The sequence below is a fragment of the Larus michahellis genome, chromosome 1 (genome assembly GCF_964199755.1).
Source record: "Larus michahellis chromosome 1, bLarMic1.1, whole genome shotgun sequence".
NCBI lineage: Eukaryota > Metazoa > Chordata > Aves > Charadriiformes > Laridae > Larus > Larus michahellis.
In genome coordinates, this window is record NC_133896.1 from 120,220,140 (window position 1) to 120,239,673 (window position 19,534).

Below are 19,534 nucleotides of genomic sequence, written 5' to 3' on the forward strand. Positions count from 1 at the left end.
TGTTGCATTCAAGGCTGCCAAATAACACCCTTTTTTTGGTTGTTGTTGTTGTTCTCCTTCTTTTTATCCTGCACTGCCTTGATGGAGCACCAAAGGGTTTCTGTGCTCGCACCATAAAAATACCTCCGAAAATAAAGAGCTGATTTTGAAGTACAAAGCTGCTGCTGTGGGACGCTGCAGCACCTGTTTTAGCATGTCATTTTTATATTTAGAAGCAGCGTATCTCCACAGATCAAGCACAGCCAGTAAGTCACTCAGCAGCCCCTTCCCATCAGCTCTCACAAGTCAGTGCCAGCTGACAGAGGCGGGGGAGGGGGGGAGACAAGCTCCTCTCGCCCTCCGACAGCCCCTCTGCACCTCCGCAGCCCCGCATCTCCTCTGCAGCACGCCGCAACCTGCCCGACCCAGCCTGGGATCTCTGACGCTGGTGTCCTGCCAACAGCTCAGCCCAGCAGTGGGACGTGAGCCTGCCAGCCTCCGACCTTGACACGACGTGCCACTTTTTTGCTTTTTTCTGGGTCACGCGGCATGGTGTGCGTCCACGACGCTGCTTGGCATATGTAGGAGGAACCATGCAATAACATCAGGGGAGCCGCTGAAGCATGCAATCTGGTGCACAGCTCTGACCTGCGCCGTTCAGGCTGTGCTGTCTATGTCCCCGGGCCATGTTTCTGAGCCGGTGCCCACAGCTCAAAAATAGTGCATGTAAAAAATGCCACAGCCAGCATCTTCCATTAGGCAGCTGGGCTACTGCTCTGAGAAGGTCCAGCAAGCCAGCTGAATGAACCTAAACCAAGTGCAATATGCAATATGCCTGCAATATGTATGCCACACGCAGCTTGTAGAGGTGGGCAGGATTTAGCAGCCTTCAAGTATCTAAAGGGGGCCTACAGGAAAGCTGGGGAGGGACTCTTTATCAGGGAGTGTAGCGATAGGACACGGGGTAATGGTCTTAAAATGAAAGAGGGGAGATTCAGATTAGATATCAGGAAGAAACTCTTTCCTGTGAGGGTGGTGAGGCACTGGAACAGGTTGCCCAGGGAAGCTGTGGATGCCCCACCCCTGGAGGTGTTCAAGGCCAGGCTGGATGGGGCTTTGAGCAGCCTGGTCTAGTGGGAGGTGTCCCTGCCCATGGCAGGGGGGTTAGAACTAGATCATCTTTAAGGTCCCTTCTAACCCGAACCATTCTATGATTCTATGATTTGTAGCTCCTTTATCCCACCTCTAAGAGTAGTCTGCTGCTTACTGTAAGCAGAATTGCTGTGTGTGGTGCAAGGCGGTGCTGTGTAACTCGAGCAGGGAGAACACTGTCAAGAACAGCCAGGCAAAACATAATAAAAGACCCAACAGCAGCCGTCAATGCAGAAGTCACAGGACTGGTGTTGGGAGGGCGAGAGGAGCACCAGAAAGAAAAGCTCATCTTGGTTCTGTGCTGTCCGTTAAAGGATGAAGGATGAAGGGTATGATGTCCTCCCTGGCTAGGAGAAGCAGCATCTCCTCCATATATCCCCCATAGTTTTTCAGTTCACAGCGGGTGAGCACCGCAGCCTGCAGGACTGGCAGTCTCCTGCGAGGGGACAGCACTGTTGCTGGTGATGTTTTGCACAGATGTGAACGCCCGGTAATTAGAAGAGTGAAATTTCAGCCCAGCCAGTGTCTACCATGGAGAGCAGGGGAAACACTCGCAGGTTTCTTCTCTGCTTCCAGCCACAAGAGCCAAGGAGTGCTTGCACGTGTGCAGGCAGGGGAAGGCGATGGGGCAGGGAGAGCAGAGAGGGGAGACACAACCAACACACGCGAGGTCCCCGAGCAGAGTGATCGGTTTTGGCAGCTACCCTGGGAAAAAAAGGCACCGTCAGCACTGCAAAACATGCAGGAAAATCTTTAGCTGGCAAATGCAGATTTATTTTTTCCAGAGGCAGTGAAGAGTGGAAAAGGCCCAAAGCTGCAGATAAGGAAGTGATGGGATCAAGCCAGCTCCGGAGACTGGTTAGTTCAGCTCTCTCCTGGATAGAGCCCCTCTTTGTAAAAGGGGTGTTGAAGGAAAACAGATCCTGGAAGAACCTGGAATATCTTTATCTACAAATACAGCTGAGCAAATACCACACACTTCTGTTTTACATAGAATAAAACTGCCTTACCTGAGTAGTTTTTGCCCTTCTGCCTTGCATGCTGTTACTATGGCTAATTTGTGGGTTGGTGGCCCCTTCGGAAAGGCAGTGTGATTTCCTACAGGGCAGTGTATTGTAATTACTGTAGGAAGGTGTATCCTCAGCAGTAACCGATGCCATCTTATGGCTCCCAATATCCGGGATGTCAGACACTAAATTCCGGCAGTACCCTCCAAAGGCGTTTCGCGGGCCTCCGTTGACGGTAGCACTCGGGGTTTTGGGGGAATACAAGTCGCTCATAGAGTTGGCACGCTGGCAGGCGACCATCGGCTGGGGGCTGCCACCAGCCTCCGTCCCCCGGGTAGCCTCAGCATCCTTCTCCTCGGCCAAGCCCAGGATTTCCTCGTTGCTCGTTAAATGCTCCTGGCTGAGGTCAGAAAGTGAAAACTCCAGGCTGTCCTCACGCCAGATGTCGGCCGATTTGGAGCGCTTCTTCTTGAAGCTGGCCGTCTCCATGAAGTTTGTCCCGTTAGCTGCGTATCGATGTGACCTCCCGTCGCCTTCCGCCAGGAACGGCGGCTCGTCCCCGTAGAGCCTGCTCTCCTCCGAGTCGGGCATGCTCTGGACGGAGGCGGCGGTGAGGACGGTGCTGCTATCCACGCTGGGGGTGACGGAGGAGTCAGTGTGGTAGGAAACGGGCCGCAGGCCCATGTCCATGCGGTCCACCCAGATGGGGCTTCCAAAGTCCTCTAGGTTGGCCTCCTGGGCGAAGGGCTCCAGGCCGTTCTCTGCCAGGGACTGGGGGATGCTGGGGGTGCTGCTGGAGCGGGTGCTCACTTCCGAGTTACGGTGGATAATTTTTCCAGAAGAAGCATGTCGCGTCCGGCGGGAGGCTTTGTTGGAGAGGCGAAGCGAGCGGGAAGTGTGCTTGCGGCCCAGGCTGGTGTGCTTGTCTCCGTAGAAGGCGTGCTCCACGCTCTGGCTCTCCGCGTTTCCCATGGCGTCACAGTCTGCAAGGGGAGAGAGCAGGGACCGTTAAAGGCGGCAACCAAACGCGCAGGAAAGACGACACACGGGCACCCCAGTTTACCCAAAAGAGTTTTTTTTCTTTTTTTTAAAGAACCTGTCCCGAGACATGCACCACAGCTTCCACTGGGTCTTGCAGGACATGATTTAACAGAGCAACTAATTCCACAGAATTAATTAAGGCAGCCAGCAACTGTACCACCAAACTTATAAATCCAACTCAGTTAAATCAGTACGTAGGAAAAAGCCAGACGATAGCTATGCTGGTGTAAATGAAGACTGTAGAAGAGGGACGGACTGAACCTTGAAGCTTGGTGTGAACTGAAGGCAGTTTAGCACGAAGTGCGCTAGCAATCTCAGCTCTGCACACATTCACTTGACTCTTAGCATTAGCTTCGCAATTCCAGCCAACACTACAAACTCAAAAAATCAACAGCTATTGTTTATCTGCATGTTACAAGATGCCAAAAAGTAGATGGATATACGCCTTTAACTGAGATTTAACTTTTTCTTTGCTAGGAACTGCAAACTGAAGCACCAAATAGCAAAGTACAAACTCAACTTTTCGGCAGCGAACTAATGATAGGTTTGATTTCTGGAACAAAAAAACAGTGCAACATTAAGCAGGTACAGAGAGCCCCATACAAGAAAGCCATATTATGAAAAATAAATTAGCATGAGTGACTCAGACTATACAAAAATAACCTTTCCTTCCTACTCACTCTGAAGTAGATAGCTAGATAGCTAGATCTAAGTGCTTTGATCTAGCAAAGAGAAAACTGAGCTGGAATGCAGGGACTGGGTTTCTGTCCCCATCTCCCTACCTAGCCTCCTGCATTATTCAGTTGTGCACATCCCGCCATGAGACAGGTTTCCCATCCAGCAGATGGGAGTCATGATCTGGATTCAACCTTGGAAAACACTTTGAGGTCTGTGATCTCACTCAACAAATGTCAGAAATATTTTATCAGTAGTATTGGCTCCTTCTGGCCAAAGATCAAGAAGAAGAAGAATAAAAGTAAATGTTAAAGTACATGGCCTGGCCATTGAAAATTAAATAGGAGATCCTGAATTACACACAAGACAATTATATCTAGATAAATAGTCCATAAATCTTGAACAGAAATTCTAAGACAAAACTTCCTCATTTTGAGGTATTTCTATTAGTCTTGGTTGGGGAGAAAAAAAAAAAAAGCTGCCCTGATAGTAAAATAATCTGGAGTTTTTAATTTCTTGGGGCAGTTTCCTCTCCTTTAAAAGGATGCGCCGATGGGTATTGAGCCAGATGCTGGCAGAATGAATGCAATCGTGTATTTTCTGTGGCTATCTAAATACGCGCTATCGCTGCCTCACAGAACTGAATTAGCCCGACATAAATTACACAGAAAGTGAGGAATCGATTGTGCTAAACGCAGGCACAGCCGTTTCTGCCATAGGCTGCCCTGGGCGCATATGGCGGAATTGAACTTCTGCAGTGATGCTTCTGACCACAGTCAGAGGATGGCGCTTCTCTGCTCTTCTACCCAGCTAAGTAGGTCGTGTCTGAGGCTAAAAATCTGTTCAGTGCTGGAGCAACAGGGACTTCCATAAATATCTGGAGATTTCTGCATCTAAAATAAATATAATTGCATGTCAAGTAAACTCTCTACCAGGAAATACCCTATGTCTACTGAAATTAATGGCTGAACTCCCATTGACTGTCATGAGACTTGGCTATCATGCATTGTTTAGAAAAATAAATGCACTGAACAGAGGGCAGGTTTTAATCTAAAAAAAAATTACAACATTATAAATCCCTAGACATGGTTTATTATTCCTTAAAAGCTACAGCCCTTTGATATGGACTAGTCTGAAAAACAAATGTCAGTTACCTTTTGCTTCTAAAACATTTTATAGCACAAAAACTGCATTTTGTCTTGCACACTGATGTCTAAAACCAAACTTCAACACTCCCCATCTTGCAAAAGAAACCCTCTCGGGGTAATGCTTTGAGCTGCTTTCATTCGGAGATTCTTGCTAACCACACTTTCATTCGACAGGATTTCCACCAGCTGCAAAGATTTCCACTGGCTGCAAAGCCCATCAGAGCATGCAGCCATTTATCCCCAGTCTCCAGCCATGCAGCCATCACCCTGGCACCTATCTAAGGAGAAAGAGCAGTTTTAAAAGTCCTCTCGAAACCCTGAATGATTGAAGAGCGGCTCTTTACCTTCAGAAATGGAGCGGCCGAAGGGCAGGAGAGTCCCCCGCACATCACCCGGCGAGGCACCCTTGCTGATGGAAACACCAGGCAGCGTGGCTATGGAAAGCAGCCCCGTGCCACCACCTTGACATAGTCTCCATACACGCCGGGCAAAATTTCACCCAGCCCAAAAGTAACAGAACCACACACAACTTGGCAAGGAAAGGAGCAGCAGCTCAGGCTGCATCCTGTGAGGAAATAACACCGCTAGAAACACTCTCATGGAAGGAAGAAAGTCTTTTCTCCGCAGACGGCAGGAATGTTTACTGAGCAATTTCACACAATGAGAAGTATCTGCTAGATACCGGCAAGAAGTGTCAGACTTCAAAGGAAAGAGCTGTCCCTTTTTAATTCCGTGGATTGGTGCTTTGGGCGAGGATGCCTTTGCACATCCTGCAGACAGCTATCAAACCCGGCGATTAGCCCATACCTCGCTCCTCTACCCTGGAAGGACGGACAGACGGACGGCTGAAGAGGCCTTACCCTAGAGCCCCTCATTTCCCCAGCATTACACTGCAGGCTGGCCCATTCTGCAGGGTGGGTGCAATGGGGCTACTGGCAGGCAGGCAGGCGGCAGCTGACCCAGCTGCAGCGATGCAGGACAGTTTGTCACTGTCCTCCCCCTCCAGATGCCAGGAGATGCAGGGCACAACAGGCTGAGCCCACCTCGAGTGGGGATGGCCAACCCCAGAGGGTCAAGCTGAGGGTGGCTGCTTGTGGGGTGCCTGAGACAACTGGCTCCCCCTGGAAGGGACCCCCATCCTACCTTCTCACCCCCATTTTTGCCTCGCCTCTGCATTTCTGTCTGAGCATTTCCATCAGCTACCATCAGCTCATGCAGCCGACTGCACTAAACCAGCAGAAAATAAACTCGGTGCAGGAGAAGGGGGGAAATTCTTTCTTTATTCGTTTATTTTTGCTGGGATAGTGAATTAAACTGGCACATGCCAGAGGCAGCACAAGGGTACCCGTCTGGGGACACAGCAGGGCGAGTATGGGGCAGCATGGCTGGAGGGCGATGCGGGAACCAGGGAAGAAGGACCAGCCAGTGGCACATCCCCCATTTTTTGGCAGCAGTGAGCTGTTAGGTCAGCTCAGGCAGATGTGGGAAGGCAGTGAATTTGCACTGAAGCAGACGCCGGTGTCCTCAGCGAGCGAGAGCTGGCGCTGGGCAGGGGAGGGGAGCCCCAGCCTCCCCTTCCCAGGGGCAGCAGCAGACACCCTGGGGCAGGAACGTCTTAAAATTGCTCCAGCTACGACTGCCAGATGCTGCCTGTCAATGGCTTAACTGAATTTAGCACACTCAATGAAAAAAATCTGTATCAAATTAAGAAAATGAGTAATGTTAATGGGAGTTGCACGCAAATGCTGGTAGGACAAAGGCTCCCCTTGTTAGCTCACCCGCCGAATCCAAAGGTGACCATTAAAGACCTATCAAGGTACCACCAGGATACAACATAAATCAAGTGTGACACGTCTTGATGCTTTAAACAGGTCTGTCGCGCTCGGCCAAGGATTGCAACGTGTCAAAAATCTGTTCTGAATTACTCTCTAAAGCTAGCAGAGATTAGCGCACACAGACCATACAATGCAATCAGAACCAGTTGGAAATTTTTCAGCAGAAAATGTTGATTCATCAAAACCCAAACTTTTCATGGGAACAGACCGCTTTGGATGAAAGGCTCCCCCGCTCCAAGAGTGAGAGATTTGAAAACCGAAGCGGGGAGACAGGCACGTCTCCTGGATGAGGTACCAGCGTCAGTGACTCAGTTGCTTGCCAAAGACGCGGAAGATTGAGATTCATATCTGCAGCCCCAGTCAGGCAAACATGGGGTGGCAACTTGTTCCTCCACATCCTCGAGAGATGGCCTGACCATCAAGCTATGGGCTGCTCTGGAAAAGGGCCCTCTCTCCCAAAAGGCTCCTGCCTGGTTCAGAGCAGGGAAAATGTCAAAATTGTGGAAGTCTTCAAGGGGCCAGGAAAGTCACCTTTTAGCTAGCTTGCACGTCAAGAGGACAGTACAGGGGTTTGAGTTGTTGGGGTTTTTTTAAAACCAAAACTTAAGACTGATATCAACATTAGAGTATGAGCAGGGAGAACACAAATTCTGCAGGAAAGATTTGGAAAAAGCAACATTGCCTACATCAGCTTCCCTAAACAGACTGACTGAACTCTAGCTGAACTGCAGAGTTTCTGCTGGATGAGTTTTATGTGACATGGTTACACATAAAGAGGATCACATTCTAGATGACCACAGATGACGGCCCCCTCAAAGAATATCATTGTCTTTGAAAACAGTCATTTCCCTTTCTCTTCCCTTACTCCCGGTATTAAATATTTCTTAAAATAATTACCAAACCAAAATACTCATTTCAACTAAGCCTAAATTACTAACTCTCAAGCTTGCAAAAAGCTGGGCCTTTAGATTCCAGAAGAAAATCTGAAATACATTAACTTTCCAACTGAATTTTGAAGCACCTCGCAAGACAACAGATTGCAAATTTAAAATTAGATTCTAGTGGGAGGCCCTGGTGACAAATCTGTATTTTTCTCCTGGAGCGAAGCTTGAAGGCTGTGAGAACCAGAACAATGATTAAATCCACAGCAAGCAATGAATCTACAGAAATAAACTTTTGCTAAAATCTGCCAGCCAACAACAAAGATTTCTACTGAACTCACAAGAACCACACAGAAAAATGTACAAGACTAATAACCAAGTGTGAACATGCGCATTTTATCGTAATTAAAATGTGTTTTTTCAAAAGGGCAAGAGAGGTTGAAATTCCACAGTAAGCCTTCGAGTTTCTTGGAAACTCCAGCAGCATATTTAATTGTTTTCAAATCAGAACCTTTTAACCAGCCATTTCTTTTTTGTAAGCCGTTCTCACATATGTTAAAGCACGGGATGGACTCCAAAAAGGTCCTGCAGGCAATTCAAAGAGGAGGAGGAGAGAGGGAGGAAGGGGTGTCATCAGTAGCTGCTTGATAGCCATTCAAATGCCTTTGTATTGCTAAACGGGTGTAACCATAAACCGCATGCAGCTAATCCAACTTTTCCCCTCCCGCAAATCATTATACGACACAGCAAACTGCTCGAGAAAAGTATATGGACACGCATGTACCTTCCGAGGCAGTACTGGTATCCAGCGCAACCTTCCCCAAGAGAGCTGTGGCATTTAGAGGTATAGAATTGCAAATGATACCAAAATGAACAGTTACTGGGACTGCAGAAGCTGTCAGCACCTGCCACTCAGCGACTCCATTACTCTCACGTCAGAGTCTATGACTATATGCCAAAAACCTGGGGAGAAAGAGGGGAGAAAAAAAAAAAAAAAAAAGAATCAGACAAAGGGTTAGCAGGAACCCTTTACATACAATACAGGAGGACATCTTCTGCCAGGTCCTGTTATCATCACTTACCTAAGAAACACTCTGCAATACAGCATGCAAATGCCGTGCTTAGATTTGAATTATGAAATCTGACAATGGCAGAATAAATGAAAAACCCAGTCGAGCACCATCAGCCCCAACTACAAAATGCGGAGAGTTCCTCTTCCCACCACTTTGTACCATAAAATCCCAACAGACATTAACATGTCCCTGCTGAGGACAGTCTGTCTCAGGCAGGGCTAGAAAACCTCGGGTCCAAAAACATGCCTGCATCCGATAGACGACCACCGCGAAAGGCACCTTCCAGTAAACCAGGGTTTAACTTCTGGCAGCAAGGGGGGACCCAACTGCCCAGGGAACAGGCCCCAAACTGGAAGACTGCAGGGGAGATTTCTCTGTGCAGACTGTCTGTTTTACAAAAAGGGCAGTTATCCAAGCAGGGTTTTCATTAACATTTTTCAAGGGCGAATCAGACATGTAGGGCAGAGCATTTACATGCATTTTTGCATATGGTGAAAGGATCCTTGGGTTAATTGCATTCACTAAGGCGCGGATACAAGAGACCAGCCTGCACCTATTTAGACCTAAGACAAGTCATAAGAATAGTCCTTAAGTTACGCACATGCGTGCACTCGTGTGGGCACCAAATCCCAGCCCTTTCTTGGCCTGATACCACTGGCAAGCTCCCTCGCAAGTACGCCAGCTCAAGCTCCAGTCCTGTGAGATACCAAGAACCACAAGCTCACCGGAGGGCTGGGTGCGCTGCCCCAGCCAGCTCTCAAGTCCCCCAGCTCCCCCTTCTCCCAGCCAAACATCGGCAGTGAAACATCCACTCAACACTGCATGCAGAGTTTTGAGAGTTACAAACTTTTCCAAAAGTCTCAAGGAACAAAATCCTTGGAAGAGATTACTGATGCCCTTAGTGTTATTAGAGCTGCTTGGTGGGGAAATCGTGATCCTCGCTCTTGGCTGGATTCTCAGAAGAAATGAGAGTCACCGGCTCCTTTCTAAATTAAAAACATTCTCATTTTCTTTCTTCTCCTTCATGTTCCCCTCTCTGCTCCCCACCTCCCCCTCTTCCCCCAAGCTGTTGGTTGAGATCTGAAAAGCAGTTCATGAATTGCTCAGGAACTGGCAGAAATTAATAAAATGAAGCTCATTTATATTGAAATGGACTCATTACCATGCCAGCTGCCAATAATTTGCAAGACGGGAATCTTGCTGACAAACAAGGTCCTACAGGCAAGAGGCTTTCCACCTGCATCCACCGCACAACCAGCAACCCTGTGATGCGCGTTCCTCACCTCCAAAGAAAAAGGCATTGCGACCATCTTATTTCAGATCTGCCTGCTGCTGCCCCAGAAAACTTGTCCAAAAGAAGAAAAAAATAGATGTGGCAAGCATTTTATCAAATTTTCCACCCCGAAGCGGCTTCTTCTGAGTTTGTAACTCAAAAAATCGTCTCTGAAGCGAACTCTGGTCACTTCTGTGAGAACCCACTCCCCAGGCCGCCTGTGCTCCTCTGACAAAAATCGTTCTTGCATTCATTTGTTAAAAAGGTGGGGAGATACAAAATGGATGTTTACACCTGGAAACTGGATAATCCAAATCCTCACTACACTCTAGTACATCAGAAGGGCTGGCAATATCCTTTGCCACGAACAGATGAGTACCATGCATGCTGGCTCCTCCAGAAGAGGAGGATTCATCATTACCCACGGATTCTTTCCTGAAAAGCTTTGTTCCTATTAACTTTTACACCTTGGAGAGCCTTTCCCAAACGAAACCAGGTCATACTTTTCAAGAAGAAGGTCAGTTTTTCATACTTCTCTTTGACATTAATACACACTGGAATGGTCGTCACCCCCATGCTTCCCATTTCACCCCAACAGCCCAGGCTCTGCAGCAGTAGCAGTTCTGGGGGTCTGCAGTGCTGAAGCAGCCTCGGACAAGGACTTCCCTCCAACGGTGGTCTTGGCAAAAGAGGATGTCCATGCTCCTCCATCAGGAGGAAAGGCAGAAGCAACCACAAGCACAGCCCCACAGCTTGCTCCCCAGCACACAGACCTTTCCTGCACAGGACACATTTGCTCCTGTGGACACTTGCTCTGTCAGTGGAGCCTGATCAAAGGCGAAGCTGATCACACATTCAGGCCACCGGTAACTCGCCAGTAACTGCTCTCAGGGTAGCTGGACAGTTGTAAACATTCACACATGGAACAGTTCATCTAGTTAAAAATGAAACATCAAATAAAGATTTTTGAACTTCTATGCTCCAGACAAAATGTTCAGCCTTAGAGATGACTCCTGGAAACACACATGCACACACACACATATATATACATCTATGATGCGTGTATGCATGCATATATGCCAATGTCTACATACGTCAGTGCAACTCCACTTGTTCTTTGAAGGTCTGGAAGTAGCACAGCTGTATTTATTTCATAGCCACAAAACAGCACGTTGAAAAATCAGGCCAAGAAGTTCCCACAGGGCTCATCACGCAGCAACTTAAGTCAATCCAAACCGAGGAAGCTCGCAGCAAACCACCATGAATGGATTAAATGAATGCATAGTAGGGAAGCAAAATATATTAAAGGAGCACCTTGTTATTCATCACAGCTGCTACCTGTGATTCTAGGTAGAGCAAAGAGAGGTTTGACTTTCACATGCTGAGAGGAGTTTGCAATGCCAAGAGATTAGGAACAAAAAACAGCACACCTGTTTTCTTTTTGCTTGCAGACACTTGACATGAACATTAATGGATGAAAAATACGGAAGCTGTAGTTTTCTAAAAGCCTCCTCTTCAAAGCAAAACCCTTCCTTTCCAGAAAGGAAGAACTAGTGTGCAAGTATATTCCCTTGACCAGTGAACATGAAAAGTTGGCTAGAAGGACGTCAGCTCTCTTTCAATTCTATTTTTACTTTCTGATTTTATGATGCATCATTTTTGTCAGATTCCAAATGCAGCTGCAGATGTGAGATCAGTTGGTCATTAAGCAAATCTTCATCCAGCTTTGAGAAGCCCTCAGTAATTCTACCATAAACCATCAGGATGTATATACAGCGACAGAAAGCAGTAGTTGTTTCGTACAGAAACTATTTAATATTAATCAGTGGCTCTGGGCTGTATTCCCCACCCACGATCCCAGTTCCATGCCGTTGTAACACCGGTGTTCGATCCTGTCTCCTGAAATGGAAAATCAGGCCCTTTATTTGTAACTGGAGGCCACATTTTGTTAGCCTTTATTACCTCCAGTTAATATGAATTGCTGCCAAAATCGATCTATCAAATCACCTACCCTGAGAAGAAGGTAAATGCTCTAGTACGCTGCAGGGTTCTGGTGCCCTGACAACTCTGGCTCTCCCCATCCCATACCCCTGGGCTGCCCTCCACAAAATGAAACACTGGAACCCACAGGAGATGAGTGGACGGACGGACGGAAGGGGAAGGAAGGAAGGAAGGAAGGAAAAGGAAGGAAGGAAAAGGAAGGAAAAGGAAGGAAGGAAAAGGAAGGAAAAGGAAGGAAGGAAAAGGAAGGAAAAGGAAGGAAAAGGAAGGAAAAGGAAGGAAAAGGAAGGAAGGAAGGAGAGAGGCTGATCTATGACCAGATCTGTGTCTGAGAGGGCTTTCCGTGACGCGGATGGGTGCACGCATGGGTTCAGAAATGTCATTCAGAAACGCTCCAACCTTCCCCATTCTCAATGTCATTACTGAAACTATGTACGACACTGAGTTCCACGACCAACTCTAGTGGATTGCAGAAGCTAGTGGACTTTTAAACCAGTGAAAATAAATGACAAACATTCTACTTCTTGTGTGTTCTTTCTATGACATATAAAATGTCATAGGAATGTTTTGTTTATGAGAAAAATGAATTTTAAACAACCACGGCTTATACTACTTGTCAAAGAGAACAGCTGCTCCTGAAACTGGAGTCTGACAACGATGACCATCCAGACAAGGCCGGGGGGACCATCCGCAGGTCCGTAAGAACTGGCCAGCAGAGCTGGAATTGCAAAACCTCTTTGCAGCCGTCTCATGAACACGCAACCTTCATGTCTGTCACGGCTAGGAGAACAATGCTGGGTGATCATTCCAGATGAAGAGGAGGGGAAAGAAAAATAAACCCACATTCTCTTTGTGGGGAACTCATAAAGGAAAGATGTGGGAAGCCTTGTTCCTCCAGCTCTAGCACCACACCTATGAGAATTTCTAAGGGAGGGAAGAAAGGTCAAAAAGGGAGGGAGGGAGGAAGGTCCGTCAGGAGACCTAAAACCTCTATATGGCCGACAGTGAACCATCCCCAAATCACAGCTAAAGAAAACAAAACCAGAAACATGGCACTGACAAAACACCGTGGGGCCTTGGTAATAAATTAATGGAAGAGAAGAGCAGGTAGCCCAAGGGAAAGCCCCCTCTTCAGGGTTTCTATATTTATACGAGGGGATGTGAATAATTGACACAGTTGTAGGTTTGTTTGTTTTTTAATAATTTTTAAAGTATCTGAATGTGCTTTAAGTCTTTCTCCTTCCCTCCCCTTTTATTTTTAATGGTGGGAAAATCCCCCTTTCTTCCCTGGGGCACATCTGCAAGGTTTTACACGTTTACAGAAAAGGGCAAAGCAGGGAAAGGATTCTAATTTCAGATCATCAGACATAAGCAAATCTACGGGAAGCCACAAGGGCAACTCCCTGGAGCCTGTGGGGCAGACGAAGAGCAGCTTGCACGCTGTGTCTTGGGAAGCGGAGGGGTTTTGTAACCCACTCCGGGGAGCTGCAGCCAGTGCTAAGCCAGGAGGGAGTTGCAGGGAAGAAGGAGCCCACTTGGCCTCCATGGAGGACGAGAATGAGAAAGGTAGCTACAAGGACTGCATGTGCATTTATGTGTTACTTAAAAAAAAGAAAAAGAATGCACAAAATACAGATGAAATAAAAATAAGGTGCGGTTTGTTTATTTACCTTAAGGTTATGCATTATTGTTATTACACTTTGCTTGAAAAGGGCTTCTGCTTGTGCCAAGCGAGCAGAGAGCTGCTGAAACACAATGAGGACGGGACGTGCCAAATGCATTAAAAAAACCCTTTATTTAGAAGTAACAAGAAAATATTCAGGCCAGGAGACAGAGCCCTGAACGGATCCCTCAGAGCACTCCCTGTGCAGTCCAGGATGGGCAGCTGGAGAAGGGAGAAGGGAGCTGGAGGAGGGAGGAGGGAGAAGAGCCACCCAACACCACGGTCTCCAGCAATAAAAATTGAAACCCTTGGCTTGAGTGACCAGGGAGCCATTGCAGGCAGGATGTGAAGGATTAAAATGTTGCGGAAAAAAATTAAGGCCGATAATTGGGGGAGGGGGAATTGGAGAGGAAGCGTTTAGTGTATATCCTCATTTAAGCACAGAGGTAAGTAATCTGATTTTCAAGCAATGCCAAAGACCTCACACAGATCATTAAGATGGTGCCTGAGATATGAAGACAAGTATCTAATTTTAGATACCCCAACTTAAGTACCGGGGAGGGATTCCAGAGGTCTATGGAAAATCAGGCGGCAAATTAAACTCGAGCAAATGCACGATCAGAGTAGCTTTTGCGTTTTGGCCGCACTCTCTCTGACAGAGAGTGACGTACTTCACAGAGGTACAAAAGCATTATAAGCTATGCTACATAATTAGTAAAAAAGATGTAAAAGTAAGAAAAACTTCCGCAATGAGGCCACAAGGGAAGCATAATAAGGAAAAGTACCGAAGCAGAGGATGTCCTTTTAAGTTTATAGCATGCCTTGTAGAAGTTTTGGTACCAATGTCTCTCTCTAAAAGTCTCTATTTTTAAATCAGTACCTCGCAAGTTTCAGTCTTCACTGAAATTGTTTGCCAGGGCCGCTGTGCTGGGCTAGGATGGAGAAGCCAGTGGCTGCAGCACTGCAGACCAGAGCTCCACTCCTGCCCGGTAGCTTGCCTCCGTACCAGCTTGGGTAAGCCATAGAGATTCCCCATGGCTCCTCTCCCCTCTGTAAAGCATGAATATAGAGCTTTCATCCACTGCAGAAAGACCCAAGATGGCCATATCCCCAATTTATAAGGGCACTGTGTGATTCCAAGAAGGAAAGCCACGTTTATCTGGCAGAACGCATGCACTAAACATCCCACGCTTCCCGAAAATAAGATGTCTTATTGCCTGGCATGTCGGCGACGCCACAGCTGGGTTGCTCTGGCAGGACAAGGCAAGATGGAGATGTTAGTGGGACAGGGCGAGGCAGAGATGCTTGAGACGGGAGTTCACCCAGGCCGAAAAATAGGACTACCAATAGGACTACCAGCCTCAGCCTGCACTGAGCCCTGCTGCCAGGGCTGCCAGAGACGAGGGGAGAAACAAAAAGGAGCCCCAGGTGAAGAGGCAGCCCTGCTTCACAAAACCCAACAGTAGTAATTATAACTACTGTTTATTCAGAGCCTGGGAGGAGAGGCAAGCAAGCATATGACCAAATGGCTGCCGTTTTCACCTCGTGTGTTGATACCAACTGCAACAGAGCAGGTTTCTCAGCCTGGCATTACCATAGCATAAACCCTTGCCATTTCTCCAGCACGCAGAAAAAAAGAAAACATTCATGCAAAATTTGGCTGGTCTGTACCAGCTTGCCACTGTCAAAGTTAAATTAAGCACTCAGATTTTATCTTGCACGTCCTGACAGAACCTGATCAGTCAAACACCGTCGCAGAGATGTATCCGCACCGCAGTTAAGTTTATCTGGGTTTACCGGTTTTAGTCACAACTCGTACATCACATCTCCTGACACAGCTCCTGCTGAAAAGCTCTTCCCCCGCAGGAGGAACATACAACACCAAAGGCCGCACGTTGGGTGTTGTTTCTTTAATTAAGAGGGGGCAAAACCTATGAGGGATGGTAATCCTGGGGGAAGACACCCTTGGGGCTCGGGAGGGTGAGGCCCCACCCCGGGAAGATATCAGCAGGGAGCAGAGAACACTGCCATGGAGTGAGGAAATGGACTGATCAGCAGATGTTTTTGAAAGGAAAAGCCAAAACTATCACAAGTCAGGCTAAGGTAGCTTCGTGATGGAAAGCTGAAACCCATCAGCTCTGAGCGTGGCCTCAAAATAAAATGGATGCTTTGCCTTCATTTTCAGTAAGGGCATGGGGGAGCGAGGCACGTGAATCATCACGTCTGAGGTGTCTGAGGTATCTTGAGGAGCAAAATTCAAAGAGTTTAAAATGTGCCAGTCAGCAGGAGTTTTGAATCTGCATCCCAAAACTATGAGAGACGCGGTGCAAGCAACCACAGGGACATAGACACAAATTTTTATATTAAAACCTGCAGATCAGGATCCTGCCTGGGACTGGAAAACAAGCGATCCCAGCAAGGACATACCCATCCGTCTGGCCTCAATAGCACGCAAGGCTGGAGAGCACATCTGAGAGACAGAACAGGGAACGACATGGGAAGAAATGAGAAAGCGAATAAAATGCAATATGGATTGTGGCACACTACTCTGATCTCTTTCTCTAACACATTTCCCAGGGGAGGAAAGGGCAGACGATATCTTTACAGGAAACTACTAGTTAAGCTGAAGATGAGGAAAACTGGCATAGGAATTATGATATGCATAAGAAACTTTGCAAAGAGGTTGTGCTGAAAGGAGAATTATCTGGCTCAAGGGACCAGGTTTTTTAATGCTTTCGGTGATGACGCACAAAGATAAAAATGTACCAGTGACTTGTGCAGATGACACAACACTAGAAAAAGTCACAATACAGAAGAGACCTTTTGTATTGATCCCAGAGCCCTGATGTGATAAAAGAGACAAAAAAGCAACTGTAATCAAAGGACGCACCAAACAAGACTTGCCCAGCAGAAACAGGAGTAAACGCTGCCACAGAAGACATTGACCTCATCTGGAATAACACACGCAATCCTCGTCATCCATGGCAAAGGTTAATACAGGCCAGACTACCTTCAAGAAAAGCGAGGCAGACACAATGAAGCACAGAGCTTTGCTCTGAGAGGCGAAAACAACAGGACTGTCTCATGTGGCAAAACGAGAGGCTGCAAAAGGACATGATTTATGTTCACGGGCAGAAAAGGGTAGGTTAAAAAAATCATAAATTCAAATAGTCATTTTCGTAGTAATTTTATCCTGACAAAACAAGCAAGGCAAGGTTAAAATAGACTGTGCCTTCCTCCCACTCACTCTCTCCTTCGCAAATGGCTTTCAGACAGTCCCTGGTACTCGGCTGGAGCAAGGGGACCTGCCTAAAAGCAGGCAGCCCCCAGTGCGTGTGCGGTATCTCCCAGGACAAGAGAGATGCACAGCAGGCAGGTCCCCACCATCCCAGCGTGACTGGTGCTGGCCCCAGGAGCTGCAGGCCAGGGTGATCTCTCTCTTGGATGCATTTCAATAGGCAAGGATTGAAGACTACACAAGTTTTGCACAATAATTTCTCTTGGACAGATCAAACTCTGCCTGTAATCTGTAGTCAAATGGAACACAAGCGTGTAGCAGAGAGGCAGCTTTGTGCTCTAGCAGCCCCAGTGGATCCGGCTGGCTTGCTCAGGAGATGATTACTGCCCTAGGTTTCATTAACTGACCAACCTTGGTGGGATCCTTGGACTGCAGTTGCATCGAAGGAGAGCGCTCAGCCTTTCAAGAGATGTGAAACTCAGGCTCTTTCTGAGCAATATGAAAAAAACCCAATAGGTTGATGAAGCTGGACTAATTCTCCACAGTTTGGCAGGCACAGTAGTTGGTTCAAGTTCTCCTCTAGCTTTGCAAATTATGGTCAATAAAGGTAAAATGTTGCTGCTGGCACACATAAGCTACCTGTAATTAGTGCAAAGACAGCGCTGCCAGATGACCAGCTGTGGGTCTTGTACCTTTATGCTCCTGACATCCTACAGAGCAGACTGCCAAAACCAGCTTCAGTTTTCTTCTTTTGAACACGATTCAAAATGTATCACCAGAGAAGGAGCAAGAAGAGGTGTTCCAAATCCTAGGTGGGAATTTTCCAGCACCAAGCTCTCACTTTTTCTTAGCGTCTCATAATATTTAAATATTATGAAAAGCATAGCCATCTAATTACAAGACAAAGTGAGGACAACTGTTCCAGGTGCATCTGATAATGCAGTAACTCAAGAAAGCTTCCTGCAAAGATGCCTCCCACAGGAGAAGTGGCAAATGGAGATGGTTAGGCTCACCAGACAGAGCACTTTCATCTGGACCTCCCTGGTTTTGAAGGACTGATATCCTCTTGGGTAGCAGATGGAAAGGAGAATGAGGGTGCGTGCAGTGCACGTGTGCAGGGGTGAGGGTGGGGAAGCCACTCTTTCTCTATTTTATTGAGATATCTGGAAAATTAAGTTTTCAGTTGAAAACACTGAGTGAGTTTAAGTCAAATCTGTGGTTGTAGTGATCGCTTAGAGCCTCGGATCCCACCACGCGTCTGCCTAATCCCACCTGGGAGCTCCAATGACACAGTATCGCTTGACTGTGGCCCTCCGCAGCCTATAACTGGCTCCAGAGTTTCCTAGCTCTCCCAAACTCACAAACCACATTTCAGTGAATAAACCATTCACCAAAAAAGAAAGAAAAATTGATTGCCTAGCCTGAAGTGAAACATCACTGGAAAGTCACCCGGTAGAGCAATTTATTAAACGAGAGCGCTACAGACGCCGCCTGGCTGAAGCACGACCACAGCGTTAGTGGAAAATTGCTTACTGTCAGCTCTGGTTCAATGCCTTTTTTATAAAAGAAGGTCACTAATAAAACGTTCTGCCTCAATATTTATAAGAAGAAAATTTTTTTACCTGTAGCAGTTACTGAGGGGTATAGTCACATAAATGAAACATTATACAGTGCTAAAATATTATAACATGCTTAAGTGGCATTTTTTTAAGGAATTCTAAAGTGTACATTAGAAATGCAAACATCTCATGAAACAATAGCTGTACCTCTTCAAATATGCCAGTTTGGTGAAATATCAGCCTCACCATCAAACGAAGACACAGTAAATCTACACAGCACTTGATATTTTCAGCAGTAGTAAGTGTCATTCCATCATTTCAATGCTTCATGTTGGTATGTAGCCCAAAATAGTCCTAAAAGAAAATAACCGGTTTCCTCTTTAAATTTAAAGAGTGGTAGATGATTTTAGTAGCTGAGAAAGCTACTGATATTTTCTGTGGCATCATTCCCAGCCCAAATGAAAACAAAAATTGCAGTAAATGTACACATGGTGTATTTGCGGGCACACTGACCATATTCACCTATGCCCGTGTTACAAGTGAATTATTCAGCCCACCTGAGCTCACGTGAATTCACGTGAATGGCATCTGTCTGACAAAGGGAGCGATCTCCAAACTGCAGGAAAGACCACACTTTCCCAATAATTTCCCAGCACCATTTTTGCCTGTATTGCACACAGCCCCCACTGTATTATGGGATAAAGTGATTTTTACTCAAATGGGTGTTAAAAATATTACCAGGGAGCCTGAATTTCAGTCCTCTTGGAAGCCATGGTTCCTCCCTCCTGTGCCAAAGCCACCAGGAGAGGTTACCCCCCCGTGCCTTCCACTCCACCAGCAGACACAGCCTCACCCTATCTCCACACTGATCCTACAGACCTAGGGCAGAAGGAGTAACTTTTTTTTTTGCAGAAGTGGATGTACCTCAAAGACATAGACAAAAATGGCAGCAGTCGCTGACGTTTTAAAGGGAATCCCTTTAAAGAGGGGCCAAAAGAGAGAAGCAAAG

General features: G+C 46.9%; 1 protein-coding gene across 14 annotated transcripts in view; it reads right to left on the reverse strand.

The window, feature by feature from the left end:
* The window catches only part of TIAM1 (TIAM Rac1 associated GEF 1), a 192,261-nt gene that overhangs the window by 81,211 nt on the left and 91,516 nt on the right, over positions 1-19,534 (reverse strand). For 9 of the 14 annotated variants that reach the window (XM_074600583.1, XM_074600627.1, XM_074600637.1 and 6 more), the window contains one exon: positions 2,142-3,121. In XM_074600583.1, the coding sequence (XP_074456684.1) occupies positions 2,142-3,110 (969 nt within the window). In that variant the 5' untranslated portion in view covers positions 3,111-3,121. Of the gene's footprint in view, positions 1-2,141; positions 3,122-8,502; positions 8,682-19,534 lie in introns of all 14 variants that reach the window. The other 5 variants (XM_074600674.1, XM_074600573.1, XM_074600601.1 and 2 more) reach the window with 1 other exon arrangement.